At 42.2% G+C, this 19,348-nt stretch overlaps 1 protein-coding gene across 1 annotated transcript in view; it reads left to right on the top strand.

The window, feature by feature from the left end:
* The window catches only part of Rgs22 (regulator of G protein signaling 22), a 137,536-nt gene that overhangs the window by 27,410 nt on the left and 90,778 nt on the right, over positions 1–19,348 (top strand). Inside the window, exons 5-9 of the mRNA XM_028884482.2 lie at positions 2,434–2,519; positions 3,180–3,348; positions 8,264–8,393; positions 10,239–10,860; positions 18,485–18,646. Coding sequence (XP_028740315.1) covers positions 2,434–2,519; positions 3,180–3,348; positions 8,264–8,393; positions 10,239–10,860; positions 18,485–18,646 — 1,169 coding nt within the window. The remainder of the gene's footprint in view (positions 1–2,433; positions 2,520–3,179; positions 3,349–8,263; positions 8,394–10,238; positions 10,861–18,484; positions 18,647–19,348) is intronic.

The following is a 19,348-nucleotide window of genomic DNA, read 5'->3' as shown; positions in this document are numbered from 1 at the left end:
TTGAATTCTCCTGCTACTAAATTCAGATATATTTTTCTTCTTTTAATTTCTATTGCTGTAATGATAATAATAAACATTAAAGCATTGTTTTGAAGGTGGATCAGAGAAATTGAATTATACAAATTATTAGCTAAGCATTTTCTAGCTAAGTATGCAAATATTTAGTAGCAACAATAATTAGTAACACATCACTAATTACATTAAATGTATGTAGCTTACCCATCCTAATTAAATATTAGAGTCAGATGGGATTAAAAAAGAAGACTCAATTATTTGCTGCCTAAAAGAAACCAACCTTAAGTATCAAATACATATATTAGAAGTAAGAGAGTATATGCCATATACTTACTAATTAAAAGAAAGCTGGGGTTGTATTAGTATCAAAGTAGTCTTCAGACTTTTACTATGGATAAAGAGGGGTATTTCACAATAATGAATGTCAATTCATAGGAAACAAACCAGCTTTAATATGTGTGTACCTAACCGTAGTGCTTCAGAATACATGATAAGTGCTAATCAAACATCAGGAGGAAATGTCCAAAACCATAGTTGAGGTTTGAGATGAAAACATTGCTCTTGGTAATCAGGAGAAACATGATCATAGGGACAGGATAATTCTGTATCTCACTGGCAATGACGCCAACCCGTTGATACTTATAGACACCTCACCCCACAAAGCCAAAGGGCATGTTCTTTACAAAGTACACTAGAGTGATTTTCAAAATAGATGTTATTCTGGCATTAAAGTTATTATAATAACGAAAATATTTTAAATTATATGAAATATATTATTGATCACCCCAGAATTAAACCATCAGTCAATAACAAAAACTATGGAAAAATCTCCAAATACTTAAATAATTAAGCAACATACTTCTAAATAACCCATAAGTCAAAAAATAAGTCTCAAAGAAAAAAAGTAAACTATCATAATTTGGGATGTAGCTAAATTAGTCATTAGAAGGAAATTTGTACAATTAAGTAATAAGAAATACGTAATAGAAAATAAAAATAACAAGCATCGCTTCAGGGATCTATCTACCACCATGGGAAACAAGAAACAGAAGAGTTACCTGAGACCCAAAGTAAAGAAGAAATAGCATAGTCGTGAACTTCTGATCCCCCTGTGCTGGACTACAGGCTTGCACCACCATGCACATGCCTGTGATTACAGTGATTCACCACCGTGCACATGCCTGTGATTACAGTGATTCACCACCATGCACATGCCTGTGATTACAGTGATTCACCACCATGCACATGCCTGTGATTACAGTGATTCACCACCGTGCACATGCCTGTGATTACAGTGATTCACCACCATGCACATGCCTGTGATTACAGTGATTCACCACCATGCACATGCCTGTGATTACAGTGATTCACCACCATGCACATGCCTGTGATTACAGTGATTCACCACCATGCACATGCCTGTGATTACAGTGATTCACCACCATGCACATGCCTGTGATTACAGTGATTCACCACCATGCACATGCCTGTGATTACAGTGATTCACCACCATGCACATGCCTGTGATTACAGTGATTCACCACCAAGTACATGCCTGTGATTACAGTGATTCACCACCAAGTACATGCCTGTGATTACAGTGATTCACCACCAGTGCACATGCCTGTGATTACAGTGATTCACCACCATGCACATACTTGTGATTACAGTGATTCACCACCAAGTACATGCCTGTGACTACAGTGATTCACCACCAAGTACATGCCTGTGACTACAGTGATTCACCACCATGTACATGCCTGTGATTACAGTGATTCACCACCATGCACATGCCTGTGATTACAGTGATTCACCACCATGCACATGCCTGTGATTACAGTGATTCACCACCAGTGCACATGCCTGTGATTACAGTGATTCACCACCAGTGCACATGCCTGTGATTACAGTGATTCACCACCATGCACATGCCTGTGATTACAGTGATTCACCACCATGCACATGCCTGTGATTACAGTGATTCACCACCATGCACATGCCTGTGATTACAGTGATTCACCACCATACATGCCTGTGATTACAGTGACACCACCATTCAACAACACCATGCACATGCCTGTGATTACAGTGATTCACCACCATGCACATGCCTGTGCTTACAGTGATTCACCACCATGCACATGCCTGTGATTACAGTGATTCACCACCATGCACATGCCTGTGATTACAGTGATTCACCCATGCACATGCCTGTGACTGCAGTGATTCACCACCATGCACATGCCTGTGATTACAGTGATTCACCACCATGCACATGCCTGTGACTACAGTGATTCACCACCATGCACATGCCTCTGCTGGGATTGAACCCAGGCCTTCACACATTCTAGGCAAGTACTCTGCAAACTGTTACAATGGGAACCCAAAGATGACTTTCTCTTCATGTTCTCTTAATAGTGTCTCAATCGTGAACAAGGTATTAAGTGGATCAAAAGAAAAAGACTCCCGGCATTTCTGGAGAGTGATTGCTACTTTGAATACAGGTATCACGCTGCCATCTGCCTATGTGTTTTTTTAAATAGCTGTTTGCTTCATATAAAGTTATTTTTTATGATACTGATTTGAGTTTGGACCCTATCTGCTATAGAATAGGGGTAATTAAAACACTGGCAAAAATCACACCGCCTTTCTAAAGAAATCTCACAGTTTTATCTCTTTGATCATTTACTTTAAAAATTACCTGTCATCCGTAGTGTGTTTATGGAAACACAAAGGGAATGTCAGTGTGACATGAGAAACAGAATGTGGGGGACGAGAGAGCAGTCTCAGCAGTTAGAGCACTTGCTCTTGCAGAGGACACGGGTTTGATTCCCAGCACCCACATGGTGGTTCACAACCATCCCTGACTTCAGTTCCAGGGGATTGGATGCCCTCTCGTGAACTCCATGGGTAGCAGGCATGCATGCGCTACCTATCCATAGGCAGGCAAATATAAAAATAAATGAATCTTTAAAAATATAGAACATCTGTGTGGGGCTAAGGACTTCATTTTAAAGTGTAAACATGGAAACATTTTCCTGAAATTTTACTAAAATTTGAACTTTGCTTAGAATTATTAAAATTATTATTTTAAATAAAATACAAATGAAAAGAGAATATTTCCATGAGTAAGCCTTTGTTAGTTTGTGATTTCTACAATACAGACTGGCCAAGTTGATCTCACAAGCAACATGGAGCAACTCAGGCATGAATTTCATAGTAGGTACAAACTTCTCCCCCTGGATCCTGAGAAAGCTGCCCACCCCACCTCCTCCTACCATTGAAGAGGACCATCTCATGATTATGAAAAAGTTCTACATTTCTCTTGGCCAGGTAAGATGAGGGTTTTTATGACTCAGCAGCAACAAAGCCTTTTGTTTCAGCTCAAGAGAAATTGATTTAAAGCCCCCACCCCATGCACAGTTGGGTTCCTTATGGGTGTATGCTGACTAATTGGATGTGCGGAAACTCAAATGCAAATAGAAGGACTTTGCTTGTGGATTCAGAGCAGCAAAGAGGATTGAGATACATGCTCCATATCTCTAGGGAGCAAGGGCATGGAGACTATTACTGGTGGAGGTATTAAGGCAACTCCACGTAGTTAAAAGGGAGGTTTATTTTGAGGGGTAACTTATAAGTAAAGGGGTTACAGGATCCAGGAGAGGTGAAGTGCAGTCCAGCGGTGTTCTCTGGAGAACTCTGCTCTGTCTACATCCAGCATCCAGGATCCAGGAACCAAGAGAGCCAGCACATCCTGATCTCAGCTCTAAAGGGCCCCTGTTTTGGCCCTGCCTTGTAGGCATGACAGTTACCGGAAGCCTCAATGGGTGTGGTACTTCCAGGTCAAAGTTGGAACAGCTACCCACTGTAGCTGAAGTTTTCCTGTGCCCCACCCGGCCCATGGTCAGGACAAATTTCTCTCATCCGCCAGTACTGCAGCTGCTTTTCTCAATTCTGCCTTCACATCTTGCTTTCTCTGTGTCTGGCTGGCAACTCCTGACTCCCTTCCTGTTTCCAGAATTCTCCTCTCTGCTTATCCCACCTATTCTATACTTCCTGCCTGGCTACTGGCCAATCAGCATTTTATTTATCAACCAAATCAGAGCAACACACATTCACAGCATACAGAAAGACACCCCCAGCAACCCACTACAGACTATATTCTGAATTTGTTATTGTAGCAATTCAGTAAGGATGCTGAGCATTGTCTAGGTGATACTTAGTTATAGAAACGCATCACTTTTTAACTGTTATCAGACAGATTCCTTTTCTGTTATTGCTTAAGTGTGGAGTCTTTGTGAGTGATTTAAATAGATGTGACCTAGAATCAACTGTCCTTTTAGATTGTCTATAACATAGTGAGAATTTGTATTTTATTTTATTTTTTGGCTCCAATTACCAACTCTTTCCTTTTGCAATATACCCAGGATACACAAATACATATGAAATCTGAACTGGCAAGCATGTGGCCCATGTGCGCTATTTTTTTATTGTTTGTCTGTGTCAGACATTGGCAATCAGTTATGGCCATTTTTTTTTCTGCTAAGCTAGAGTTAGGCTTCAATTTTTATCAACAGAGTGTTCTAGACCCACAGTTAGAGAAATCAGATGGAGCTGGGTGGTGGTGGCTCATGTCTTTAATCCCAGCACTCGGGAGGCAGAGGCAGGTGGATCTCTATGAGTTCAAGGTCAGCCTGGTCTACAGAGGGAGATCCAGGACAAGTCAAGGCTATACAGAGAAACTGTCTAAACAAACAAACAAACAAACAAAACAGATGGGAAGAGGCCACCTATGCTTTTTGTACTACAGTAGATAGATCTATGTTATTTGAATGCATATTTTTCATTTCATTGTATCACACCTAGTTACTCTTGAAGTCTGGGCATTCCTATCCAGCATTATTTACAAAGTGTTGAGAGAAGTACACTACCTCTCTTTCTCTGCTGAATAATGCTTGATGATGTGTTAAAGACTCAATTTCTTCTCTGTTATACTTATTCTTAGTATTTTTTCTCTTACATATTATAGAAATATTAGAGGTGCCACGAAATGTTTGTTGATAGAGTCAATAAACCTCAAAGGGGAGGTCCCTCTGGCAAGGGAACAACTACCATGCAGACAGCGAGAATCCAGCCTGCAGTACCCTTGCTGTCTCTGAGACACCATTCTCTTTCTTACAACCTCAATTGCAAATTATCTGTCACAGCTTTTGAAGTTTGAGAATTGAAGTTTCTCTGTATTCTCAGATTATTGAAACCAGGCTGTAGGTGGGAATTGCTGTTAGTGATCATTTGTGATATTTCTCTGAGTCTTCCTTCTGTCATCTACACACAAACAGTGGGTCCATTTCTTAACAGCACCAAGTGGGAAAATTAGACTGCTCACTCCTTCCTCCCTTTAAACAAATAGAAACAGAGTCGTGGCCCAAGTTAATGTAGAATGGATTTGTAATTATCAATAATAAATGATTTGGATATAAGCTAGGTATAGTAGCACACTTGTATCCTACTACTTGGGATGCTGAAGTTGAGTGTAAGGATCTCAAGTTGAGTGTAAGGCTAGCCTGGACTACTTAGTAAGTTTGAGACCATCCAGAGCAATATATAGAGATCTACTATTTCACAAAACCCAAGCCAACAAATAAATAAATGAATGAGATGACGGAGCTGCACTGGACTCTTCAGGACTTTTGTGCTCGTAAGGAGCCAGCGGCCACAGAAGTTTCCCTCATTTCCTTCTCATGCTGTCTTGTTGTGTGGCCTGATTTGCCCTTTGGAGTGTGTGCAACAGACAAGGGGTCCCAGGTCCTGCGTGTGAGCCAGGCCACTCCTGCATGTGGCAGACTGGAAATAGGAGAGAGAGAGGGATCCTGGACAACCCTCCTCCTTCCCTAGATCTTCAGGAAAATTAAGAGAGAGAGAAACTTCTTTCCAACTTCAGTATCCTTTGACAACTTCATACACATATATAGTACATTTCAACGTTTTGCCCCACCCCCTTCTCCTATTCCCCCTCCCTCTGGACCCCCTCTAACAAGTCCCCTGTAATCAGAGGCGTTTTTCTGTCCCCCCATCCTGCAGTCACTTCCCAAATAATCACATAGAAGCTTATATTAATTATAAATGTTTGGCCGATGGCTCAGGCTTATTACTAACTAGCTCTTGCATTTAAATTAACCCATTTCCATTAACCTATGCATTGCCACGTGACCCATGGCCTCCTGGTCTTTTGGCATCTTGCTCCTTGGGTGACTGGCTTGCATCTCCCCCAACTCTGCCCTTCCCCTAGTATCTCCTAGATTTTGGCTTTTCTGCCCAGCCTCATTCTGCCTGGCTATAGGTCAAATCAGCTTTTATTATCAGCCAGTGAAAGCAACACACTCACAGCATACAGAAGGGTCCCCCCTCAGCTGTCCGCCTCCCACATCCCTGTGTTTTATAAGAGGAGCAGCCATTGAGCATTTAATTATGGTTCCTTGCATGTGCATAAGTATGGGGTTATTTATTGCATCATGAACAGCATGCTAGTGGCTGTAACCCCAAAGAAAAATACCTCCTCCCGGTAGCCACTGTCAGCAGCTCCTCAGCTAGAGTTGGGACCTCATGTGCCTCTCCAAGGCTGTGGTCCTCCTAACTTCTATTAAACAGTCAGCTCAAAGATTGAGTTGGTTGGCTTGAAGATACACAAAGCAGTCCCCCTTGTGTTTTTAAGTTTAGACTCCTTTCCCCTCGAACAACAGAGAAATTTCTACTTCAGGGAGCTTTTGTGGGTGACTAAAGGAAAGAAAAGCCTAAAGGCCTACCTAGACACAGGAAGAGTCAGGAGTCACTTCTGTGACCATAGCCCAACCAGAGTTGTGGGAGCCTGGCCTGAGACACAGAGGTGGCTGAGTGGAGACAGTGTGTAGAGAGCTTCTGACACACACTCAGTCAGAAGACTGCAGAACCGGGAATACTGGGGACAGGAGTGAGGTGGACGTCAGGACAGAGGAGTGAGGTGGAACGTCAGGACAGAGAAGTGTGGTGGGCGTCAGGACAGAGTGTGGTGGACGTCAGGACAGAGGAGTGTGGTGGACGTCAGGACAGAGGAGTGTGGTGGACGTCAGGACAGAGGAGTGTGGTGGACGTCAGGACAGAGGAGTGTGGTGGACGAGGAGGGGTGAGTCAGGACAGAGGAGTGTGGTGGACGTCAGGACAGAGGAGTGTGGTGGACGTCAGGACAGAGGAGTGTGGTGGACGTCAGGACAGGAGTGTGGTGGACGTCAGGACAGAGGAGTGTGGTGGACGTCAGGACAGGAGTGTGGTGGACGTCAGGACAGGAGTGTGGTGGATGTCAGGACAGAGGAGTGTGGTGGACGTCAGGACAGAGAGTGTGGTGGACGTCAGGACAGAGGAGTGTGGTGGATGTCAGGACAGAGGAGTGTGGTGGGACGTCAGACAGAGGAGTGTGGGTGGATGTCAGGACAGAGGAGTGTGCGTGGATGTCAGGACAGAGGAGTGTGGAGTCAGACAGAGAGTGTGTCAGGACAGACGAGAGGAGTGTGGTGGATGTCAGGACAGAGGAGTGTGGTGGTCAGGACTTTGTCAGGACAGAGGAGTGTGGTGGACGTCAGGACAGAGAGTGTGGTGGACGTCAGGACAGAGGAGTGTGGTGGATGTCAGGACAGAGGAGTGTGGTGGACGTCAGGACAGAGGAGTGTGGTGGACGTCAGGACAGAGGAGTGTGGTGGACGTCAGGACAGGAGTGTGGTGGGTCGGGGGGGGTGGGGGATGTCAGGACAGAGGAGTGTGGTGGGACGTCAGGACAGAGGAGTGTGGTGGACGTCAGGACAGGAGTGTGGTGGTTGGCAGGCACAGGTTTTTCTCTGTGGTCACCATTTAATATGAAAAGAAAAGAATTGAAATTTATTCCCTTCACATTCTCTCTTATTTTTTTATTCGTGTGTATACGCATATTTGTCTGTGTGCATGTTTGCTGTGGAGTTGGAGTGACGGGCCTCTGAGCCACTCTGTGTGCTAGGAATGAACTTGGGTCTCTGTAAGAACAGCGAGTGCTCTACACTACAAAGCCACCTCTCCAGCCTCCATTCTCCATCTACTGAATTTTTAGTACAATTGTCTTTTAATGAAATGTTTTCCCTCACACATTATATTCCATAAATTGAATTATAAAGAGTTTCTTTTTAGAGTTTTGATTGGCAGACTACTGTTAAGGTTATGTTAAACTAATGTCTCTCTTTCTTCCTAGGCCTCCTATACTCAAACAAAAGAATGGTTTACACTAGCAAAGGAAAGTCAGAAAACAGTAACGACCTTTTCGTTACCCTGCTGCAAACCCCACCACAAAACTGCTTCCCCAGCTATTTCTTCCGTGTCTGGTAAGTGAAGAGCAGGCCCTGCAGAGAGGCTGTCCGGTGTGATTGTGCCGTTCAGAGTTCAGGGGCCGGGGGAAAAAAACTCACCACACAGTCCCTGCCCGCCTTTCACTTCTTGTGGGTTTTGTTTATTGTTGTTGCTTAGTTTGGCTTTTGTTATTGTTTGTTTATTGTTATTCTGTTTTGAAGAAGAGTCTCCTTATGTAGCCCAGGCTGGTTTCAAACTCAGTTCTGCTGCTTTAACTTCCCAGGTACCAGGACTAAAGATTCAAGAAGTGGATATGGTAAAATGGAGGCAGTTAGAACTGAACGCTGATATTTATTAGTCATGTGATTTTGTTTGCTGAGACAGGGTCACACTGTGTAGTCCAGGCTAATTGCAGACTTGCTCAGTACCTCTGGCGGGCTTTGCGATCACAGTGATCCTTCTCGCCTCAGCCTCTGCTGTGTTAGCATGGTGGGACCACCTGAGCATGCCCAGCTCTTAGTTACATGGTCCTTGTGAGTTATTCCACTTGTAATCTTGCTTTTTCCTCATCTATCAGCTTAGACTAATTATATAGAGTAAATATGTAGAGAATGCAAGCCCAGAGCTTGGCACACCTTCTGTAGTCAGCCAGGGAGTGTCTTGTCTTTATTTCTGTCATACTTTATAAATTCCTCTTACTAAATCTTTGCAATAAAGTAGGTATGATATTTCTGACCTAAAAGCAAATGGACTGGGATTGTTGGAGCATGCTAGAATTCCAGGCCTCAAGAAGCTAACGCAAGAAGATTGTGTCTCACGACAACAACAATAACAACAACAATAACTTGGAAATAATCATTGAGGGAAATTGAATTTGTTTCCTACTTCTCAGTTTAGACTATTTTTCTTCTTGGAAAACAGATCAGTTCATAGGGAATTTTTGTGGGTGATACCAATTTTTCACAAAAATTGAAAGAAACTGCCACAAAATGGGAGTCACTAACTATGATATTATGAAGGCAGAAATCCCAGATATGATTCCTGAGAATTCAGGAAGTCACTAGCAGTTCACCCCAACCTCTCTGCGATAAGTATGTAGTGCCCAGAGAAGGTGGACCTAGCTGCAATAATTGACCGAAAAGTCTAGATTAAAAACCAACCAACCTTTGTGGTTGAAAATATCTAGATTTCTGTCTGCTTCCTGCTCTTTCTCACTATATTGAAGTGGAAGACTAGAGCACATGATAGTGGACAGAAAGGCTGGCCAAAGGGCACTGGGCAGGAATGCTCTCCTTGTCTCTGTGCCCAGCCCAGCCTTCTTCCGGTTCTATGGGATTGAGAAGAGCGCTTGCATCCCTTCACAGACTTACAGACTTGGGGGAAAGTTGTTGTATTCATTTTCAATACAGAATTATAATGAAATGTTTCTTGTCAATGGAGATTTCAAATCTGGCAACAGAAAGTAGTCACTAAGGGCAGGCACATTGATGACAATCACCTGAGCTGTGGAGTTGGGAGGAGAGACTGACATGTGACACTTTCATAGTTCACTGAATTCTGAAAGAGAAAGTAAGAACTAAAACTGTATTTTGTTTGGGAGGGATGTAATCTTTTACAAGTCCCTACATTATTTTGTTACTTATGATAAGAATTACATGCATTATAGTTATTAAAGCCTATTATAAATATTTAGTACATATGCATGAAGGGAAAGTTAATTCCTGTTGGCAGATTTTCCCTCATGGTCTCCCAACAAGGCTTGAGAATTCTTCTGAAGTTACTGGTCCATGTGATTGCCCTATTTGCCATTTTCTACAGAACCTAACAGTGGAAGAGTTTGTGTCATATCTAACCTATCAGCCTTTTATAATTTAATACAGAGAGTTTTATATTCGATGATGGAATTCACCCCAGGAAAACAAAGAGCCCAACTAAAACCACTGAAATAATTCCTGAGCTGGAAGAAGAAGAAGAAGGCTCTGTATCAATAAAAGATACTCCTTCCCAAGCTCTTCTGAGAATATACCTTGAAAGGAAAGAGGGCCAGGTTGACAAGAACCTGACAATGCATTTCTCATCAGTTGAAGAATTTCTCAACAACTATGTAGTCTTTATCTTGAGACAAGCCATTGAGCACATCACAGGCCACTCCTTTAGGGACATCCCAGGCTACATCAACTTCTACAATGTATCCCAGCTGATATTCGATAGGATGGAGCCCGTGCCTAGAAGGAAGATTGTGAGTTCACCTCAGTTTGAAACAGAAAAGGAAATCTCAGAAGAGAAATTGGAAAAAGCAAGTTTAAGTTCAAAGAGTGAGAGTCTTGGGCCGGAGGGCAGGGCCGACTGGTGTGTTCCTCACAGAACCTATGACATTGGCAGCAGGAGGGAATTTGAAAGATTTAAGAAGTTTCTAAAGGGAACATTAGGAGAAAGATACTGGTGGCTGTGGATGGATATCGAGAGGCTAAAAGTCCTTAAGGACCCTGGAAGACATCAAAGGTATTTTCAAAAGTTTTAAAAAATAAATTATAGAATATTTGAGCTATTCAAGCACAAATATTAAATATTAAAATATAGTTTATGCATTGGGAGGGATAAAAACAATGACATTTATTTTATGGTAATAATTTTTTACCACAATCACAAATCACAAGTTTTCTGATTTTATAGCTGTAAGATACCAGGGATGGAGAGGTAGCCTAATGGTTAAGAGTACTTGCTGCTCTTGCAAAGGACCCAGGTTCAGTTCCCAGCACCAACATGGTGGCTTTCAACCATCCATAATTCCAGCTCCAGGGGATCTGTTGCTCTCTTCTGAACACTATGGGCACTAGGCACACATGTAGGGCATATACATGCATGCAAGCCAAACACTCAAGACACACAAAATAAGTAAAACAAAAAAATAAATAAATGAAAAATATACCAATAACAGTTTGAGTAATGTTTCTTCCCATAAATTCCAGATCTGCTCTAAAATTATTCTACTTTTTATAGTGTCATAATATTATAAAAATTTTATACAAATAGTAATTTATCAGCTATATGACCACACTCATATAGACAGGTATGGATGCCACTGTGTGGGCCTCTTAGTTCAGCAACCTGCCTGGTTAACACATCCTATGGTCTTTGGTCAGATTCCACATAGCTGTCTGTTTGTACGAAGTCTCTTCTGAAGTCTGGTGGGGCTCAGATCTGCCTGTGGCTATCTCCCTATGCTTCAGGTTACTGTGACTGTTCATCTTAACAGGATACTTCTTTAAGGAAGTCCTTATGTCTGTAGCTCCTGATCTAATCTGAAGCATGTTAAGCTGCATTTCTTCTTAAGGGCTTGGTAGAGATCTACTAGTGACTGGGTTGCTATACATATTAGAATAGTATTTGGGTCACAGGTTTTATGCTTTGAATAGGGCTCAATAAATGGTTGATTCTGTAACCTGACTTGATCCATATTTGTAAGACATATCAAGAGAGTCATATGCAAGAAACCTTGGGATTTTCAGAACCAATACCATGGACTTCTGTTGTCTCTATAATGAATTTCCCACATTCAGTGACCTAAAGCAACAGTTCTAGAGGGAACCTATTTCTTTACATTTTCCAGTTTATTGAGGTGACTGGGGGGCATCCCTCACTCCCACATTTCTCCCAGAGTACTCTTGAGTAGGAAGCAGGAAAATTAGAAGGATAGAGGGGAGAGAAACATTGAAAATACAGGAAAACCTCAAGAGGGCCTAAATCCTAACCCATCAGGCTTTGACTGTCTCTGCCTTAGGGTATTTAAAGGAATGCCAAGGGGTGGAGCAAAAGACCTCCCCCAGCACAGCCAAGTGCAGACCGTCTCAGACCCTGCACTGAGGTCCATGGCCCAGTCATCCTCTCCATGCAGACCTGCTGGGTAAAGCCACTAGGGAACCTGAAAATGGGCTCCAGCAGGTTCTCCCTTCTTAATATATAAAAGCAGCTCCCCATTAAGAGCTCACAGCACTCTCCATAGCTGTCACACCTTCTAGTATAGGAGTAGAGGATAATAAAGATGTCATTTCTTTTTGGAATTCATCTAAGGTAACTACAGCAGTCTTAGGTGCATCGAGCCCTTTAAATTAAAAAAAAAAAAAGAAAAAAACCTCTTGATGCAACTGTATCAAACTTAAAAACTCCCTTAGCTTCATCATTGACATTAACAGGTTAACATAATTCTAACATAAATATTGCTATACATAGTTACAATTCTCTCAACCTTACATCTTAAAGCAAACTCTTAATAGAACCATTTGAATTTCTTGCAAACAAAACATAGGATAAACTTCTGATGTATTCACATCAAACTTAAGTACTTCCGTGGCTTCACCAAACCATGGTGCATCAATATCAATAGGTATAAATGTTACTAAACACCATTATAATTCCTACAAACATACTCTCAGTATGATCATTAACACTTTCTTACAAACCTACATTCAAAAAACAATTTCTTAATAGAACTATATAAAGCATAACATTGATTCACTCAAGTAACACTAAAATTTTTTTTAATTAAATAGACTGAGGAATATTAACACTCCCCCCTTTCTTTATAATTTTTTAGGAAAAAACTTCTCTAATTAAACAATTCAACTTTCTAGCAGTTCCATTTTTACATAAACAGTTCCATAAATCATCAGAGTTCACAGAGTCTATCTGTGTAAGCAAATTCAAACTGTCCCATTGCATCGAAATTGCTACTGTTCATTTTCTTAAGTTCAAAAGTTCAAAAAGAGTTCTGGTACCTTTCTTAAAGTTCCTCTGAGTGCTCAGAATCAGGGCCTGGCTTGTCAGCTGCCTTTAAGTTTGTGTATAGCAAACAACTCCAAATATGAGGAGTTCTATAACCAAAACTTTTTCAGTTCAAGCAAGTCTCTCTTTACAGTCTTTAGCCTTCCGTAACCAGACCACCCCTGGACCAGGCTAGAGAGCCTCACCTCACAGCCACATGGGCTCAAGGCTCCTTCAGCTGCCATGAGATGAACTGTGGTCCTCCCATGGCAACCCCGGCTCTGGTAGAAAACCCAGCTGCTACAAACTGTAGCTTTTTTGAGTCTCTTTACCTGCCTTGCTGACAGTCCAGTATTAAGCATCTCAGGTCTAGGAATCCTCTGTAGCATTCAGCAGTTTCCACAGAATCCTGGTCTGACTGTTCAGCCCGGAGCACTCAGCAGTTCCCATGTGTCTCAGCTGCTTGTCCGGTACTGACCCCACTTCTCCACTCCTGGAAGCAGTCTGGTTTCTGCAGTCGCCACTGCTCACTGCTGCTCACCGTTCACCTTTCCCCCAGCGATGCAAGCCACTGGGCTCTCCAAGCCACTGTCTGCCACTTGCCTTTCTTGCAGCCTAGCATCTCGGCTGGGCTTTCCAAGCCTGTTGTTCACCTTTCTCGTAGCTTCGTGTGTCTGCTCTTCCCACGACTTCCTTTTGGCAGAAAGCTTGCAGACCCTCGTGCGTTTGCCATCTGCGCCATGCTGATGTTCCGTAGGTCTCAGGTCATGAGTCTCTGAACCTGCTTCTTGTTGTTGTTGGGGCTTTTGGAACTGCCGAGTTTGCAGTCTGCTATGGATGCTGTTTTTTGCATCCCGGGTTGGGAAACCATACTCTAAACCTTCACCATGTCCCTAGACCTAAAGCTTATATCCTTCCTTATATTTCTATGATTTACTTTATTTACACTTCTTACATTTACAACAAGCACGGCCATTTACATGTAATTACAATAAGCATTTAGACTCACATTCAACATTTACACTTTTCACAAACTCACATTCTACATATACTTATTTATACTTCTTACAAGCTTTTATTCTTAAGGAAACGCTATAGGACTACCTTAGCAAATATACTTCTTATATTCATACAAGCTTATAGTCTTAAAAAATTCTATAGGACTATATGTCTTAAAGAAATTTTATAGATATATTTGACAAACATATTTATAAGGAAACTCTATAGGACTACCTTAGCAAAGATACTTCTTACTCTTAACTAATTTACACTAGGAAGAATCTCTTAGGAAACTCTCTAAAGGGCTACCATTAGCAAATGTCTAACTTGGCAAACACCTAAAAGAGATTTCTTAATTTTCTACTTCTTACTCTTTTTTTGTTTGTTTGTTTGTTTGTTTGTTTTTCTAGACAGGGTTTCTCTGTGTAGCTTTTCACCTTTCCAGGAACTCACTCTGTAGCCCAGGCTGTCCTCGAACTCACAGAGATCTGCCTGGCTCTGCCTCCCGAGTGCTGGGATTAAAGGCATGTGCCACCACTGTTCGGCTCTACTTCTTACTCTTAACAGAACTAGTTTACACTAGGAAGAGTCTCTTAACTATATCACCTATCTCTTAGAAAAGATTTTAGAAGCACTATTTACCAAAATTGTTAACAAGACAGGAAGTACTCAAATAATTTCTAAAGTTCAGAGTTTATAGTAAAGTTCAGAGTTTACAGTCAGCTTTTATATAATTCTAAAAGTTTTCCTGACAGTTGGAAACAAGAGCCTAATTTGTCAATGGCTCTTTCCATGCTGGGAGTTAGTGAGTTCTGTAACTCTTGTTGCTAGGAGACTGTAACACTCTCAGGACAATGCCACTCCCCAAAGTAACAGCTTCCCTGTGTCATAATTCAGGCAAATGTTTCTGTTATAGCAGAAAAGCTACCGAAAAGCCTTGTCTTAGACTGAGGGTGAAATTCTTGTATTGAACTGCCATAAAGGTCTTAGCAAAAATTTCTTGTGCAGTTATTAGGGAGCCAAAAGTGGCACAGCTCCAAGTTCCTTACAGCTTTTCCTTGGAACTGACATTCAACAAACTCTCAATTTTCCTCCTTCTTACTTAAAAACAACAACAACTGTATTTTAAGTTTACTATGAGCATCTTTTAATGCTCATATCAATGTTTCTCTGGAATCTTAAACACAACTCAATCTCATAAGCTTTTTTCATTTTAATTATCTCTTGTAAGCAAGCTTTTGATCACCTGCTTGCTTTTGGGGGAGGTAAAGCCAAGTCTTTTAGCAGCGCTTGGAAAAAAAGCAATGTTTTAAGATGAGCATTTGAAAGTGTTTGTCCCAGTTTGTCTGCCTTTTCTCTATACCGGCTTGCCTAGGCTGTCTTGTTTCTAAGCACTACATTTCCCAGGATGCATTTCTCTATAGCATCACTATGTTTCAGACTTTATTTCCTATAGTTTCTTTTGGGTCCAAGAGCCAACTTCCAGTTCCCTTTTACCGGGCTTGTTTTCATGCCTTTAGCCTGGGAGATCTGAGTCAAGCTTTTTGCTTTTTCACCACAGGAGATTGAGAGCTTTCTGTTCTCCCTGAGCTGGCCCCACTAGGTGTTTTTCTTTCATTTGATACTGGCCCCAGATCAGAATTGCACCTGCCCTGCTAGCATGCATAGGGGTGGGCATCCCTGATACCAAAATTTCCTCAGGGCTTGTTCATTTGCCCCAGCCAGTCAGTGAAAAGAAACAAAAACACTTAAAGCAAAGCTTCCCTACAGCTCCCTCAGAGAGCCTTTCCCTGATGGATCTTTATCTAGGCCTGCTTGTTTCTTCCTCCCAGATGCAGAACTTCAGATGCCTCAGGCTGCAGCTCTGTTCTTGTGCTAGCTGCCTCTGGAGGTAGGAGCATTTCTCCTCAAATCTGCTCAACCTCTAGCAACTTTCCCCAGGTCCTTTCTCTGATAGAAAAGAGCTTTTCTTAGATTTCTTTTTGCAGGCATGGATGCTGTGTAGCCTCATCTACCAACCCAGGGATTGTAGTCAGGCAGGTGACTGTGCTGTTCCCACTGGCTTTGGCTTTGCTTGTACACTAGCAGTTTTTCCCCAGGTCCTGCACCTTCCTGCCTCTGCTCCATGCTGGAGGAAGCTGTTGACAGCTGCAGGAACCCTAGTATCCTCAGAATGCACTCAGACTCAGAGGTGCTGGCTAATCGCTTCTCAGTTGTTGGTTAGAAGTGAAGAGACAAGGCTAACAGAGAGGGTTTGCATTGCTTCAGGGCATCTTTGCAGTAGGGTGATTCTGAGCAACCTTTTCATTCTGATAGGTGCCCACTCAGAAACAAAGTCCCCGATGCCTCAGCTGCAGCTGAGAGGCTTGGCTTTGCTGCCTCCTCCTTGCCAGTAGCCCTTCCCCAGGTCCTGTGCTACCTCTGTTGTGGCTTCACCTTGGGGGACGCTGTCCCTGCTTCGGCTTTCTACCTGCACACTCTCACTAGGCACTAACCACAGGGAACTTCTGGCTGTTCTTTTTACTAGCAGGGAGGATTTGCCATATTCCAAGAGGTTTGTTGTTTCTAAAGCCATTACAGGTGATTCCCCCAGGCAGGTTCTAACTAACCTCAGGGGATTCTGACTGCTGCTTCTCCTGGCTCGAAAGAAAGACAGAGCTTAGCAAAGAGAATTTTTTTTCTCCTGTTCTAAGAGGTTTTTCTGTTTCTTAGAGTGAACCACATGTGAACTATTTCAGGTGAATCTAATTTTTCTCTTACAGAAAGAGAAACTGAGAAAGAAAGTTCTGAAAGGCTTTGTCGTTTTTTTAGAGAGAGATTAAGTTTTTTAAGAAAGCTTTTAGTTTGAGAGAGAGACCATCACGTTTTCCCAAAACTTCTGTTCTCTAATCTTTTTGGCTTCATGGCCAGGAGGAAACTAATTCTGCTGGTAAGGTGTTACACAAGTTTTCTCAGGCACTGCTCATGCAGCAAAGGATTTTTGTTTTGTCCTCTGCATCTGCCCCAGGGGAAATCTCTTTCATCTGCTGCTTGGACTTAGCATTTTAGCTGTCCCCAGGCCAAAAGCTTCCATAGGAATCTTTTATTCTGCTGGATAAGCTCAAAGAAGAGCTTTTCCCTGCCTGTTAAGCTCAAAGAGGATAGATTCCCCTCCCCCCAGTTTGCATTCATAGCCCCAAAGTTAGAAAATTAAAGACCTAGTTTCTCTGTGTAGTTGCCTATCTTACCCTATTTTCTTTATGCTATTTTTCTAATTTTTTCTACACTACCTTACTCTAAATTTCTTCCTGCAGTAAATTACTACACTCTACCTTCCTTATTTTTCATAGATAGAAATTAAGAGAGAGACAGAAAGAGAGAAATCTTGATAGAGAAGATTCTACTCTGCAGCCTTATATGCAGACATCCTTCCAGTCTGTTTTTTCTTTTTCTCTTGAGGATAAAACCTCCTGCCCCATTTAACTTTTTACATTACAAAACTGGACCAGACCCTGACAGGACCTCACTCCTACTTTCACCAAGCCCTTTGGAATATATATATATATATATTCTTTCTTTTTTTTCTTAGTCTTTTTGTCTTAGTCCCTGTTTGGGCACCATCTGTAGGGGGCCATCCCTCACCCCCACATTTTCCCCAGAGTACTCTTGAGTAGGAGCAGCAGGAAATATTAGTTAGAAGGATAGAGGGGAGAGAAATATAAATAGAAAATACAGGATAGCCTCAAGAGGTCCTGGATCCTAATCCATTGGGCCCTGACTGTCTCTGCCCTAGGGTATTTATAGGGATGCCAAGGGGTGGAGCAAAAGACCTCCTCCCCCAGCACAGCCAAGTGCAGACCATCTCAGACACCTACACTCAGGCCTGTGATCCAATCATCCTCTCTATGCAGACCTGCTGGGTAAAGCTACTAGGAAACCTAAAAATGGGCTCCAACAAGACTGCCTATACTCCTTGGTTTAGGGCTCCTTCCACTACCTTCAAAACCAGCAACATGACATCATAGCTCCTTTCTGACGTCTCCCTTACATCCTCATGGCTGGCCTCACTGTAGAAGAATTTCTGGCATTCCCATGGGTCTTGGGAGTTGCAGGCTGATTTCTCTCTAGTCCTCACTTACCTACATCTGCTGCCTTTTTTACCATTATAGGTAACAAAGCTACACGTTTTGGAGATTTGACATGCACAGCTCTACAAGGCCATCCAGCTTATTGAGAAAAGCAAACACCCTGGGAAATAGTCTATGTCTATGAAACCCTTTAGTACTCTGTAATGAGTGTTGGTCTGAGGTATTTACTACTTGTCTGAAACATTTACATTCGAGAAGTTGAATATTGTATTGACATGTGTATAACTGTTTTATCTAAGACATCTTGAGAAAATGAAGAAATGCTACCTTGTGAGCAGTGGGGAGCGCTACCTTTCTACAGAAATCCTATCCAAGTTTAAACTGCTGCATGGATCCCGGTGGACAGAAGAACATTTGAAAAACATTCAGATTGAGGTTATAAAACCTCTGCTTCTGTATTGGTAAGGAAAATAACGAGGATTAAAGTTATTTCCTTTATTTTTCTTAGGCTAGTCATAAATAATACCTTTTGTCTCATGATTATATAGCTGTGGAAACTTAAAGTGACCCATTTATCTTTGCCTTTTTTTTGAAAAGCACTTATCTTTTAGATACTTGGTATGGTGGTTTGAAGAAGAATGGCCCCCCATAGGCTCATATATTTGAATGCTTAGTCACCAGGGAGTGAAACTATTTGTAAATATTATAAGGATTAGGAGGTGTGGCCTTGTTGGAGGAAGTATGTCACTGGGGGGTAGGCTTTGAGGTTTCAAAAGCCTATGCCAGGTCCAGGCTCTCTCTTTCTCTTGACCTGTGGCTCAGGATGTAGCTCTCAGCTACTGTTTCAGCACCATGCTTGCCATCACACTCCCTGCCATGACGGAATGGACTGACTTCTGATACTATAAGCAAGCCCCAATTAAATGCTTTCTTTTGTAAAGTTGCTGTGGTCATGGTGTCTCCTGACAACAACAGAACAGTGACTAAGAAGACAGAAATTGGTACCAGGAGTGGGGTTTTCTGTGACAGCCCTGCTCTTGCTGCTTGTTGGTGGAATGTGGACGTGGGGACTTTGGATTAGGAAAGCAGCTGAATGCTTTAAGCAGGGATTAAGAGGTCATCCTAGTAGGAGTATGGAAGACAGTGGTGCTACGAGCAATGTA

This window comes from Peromyscus leucopus, chromosome 20 (assembly GCF_004664715.2).
Source record: "Peromyscus leucopus breed LL Stock chromosome 20, UCI_PerLeu_2.1, whole genome shotgun sequence".
Lineage (NCBI taxonomy): Eukaryota > Metazoa > Chordata > Mammalia > Rodentia > Cricetidae > Peromyscus > Peromyscus leucopus.
Note: the sequence above shows the minus strand (reverse complement) of the source record. Positions and strands in the feature narration are given on the sequence as shown.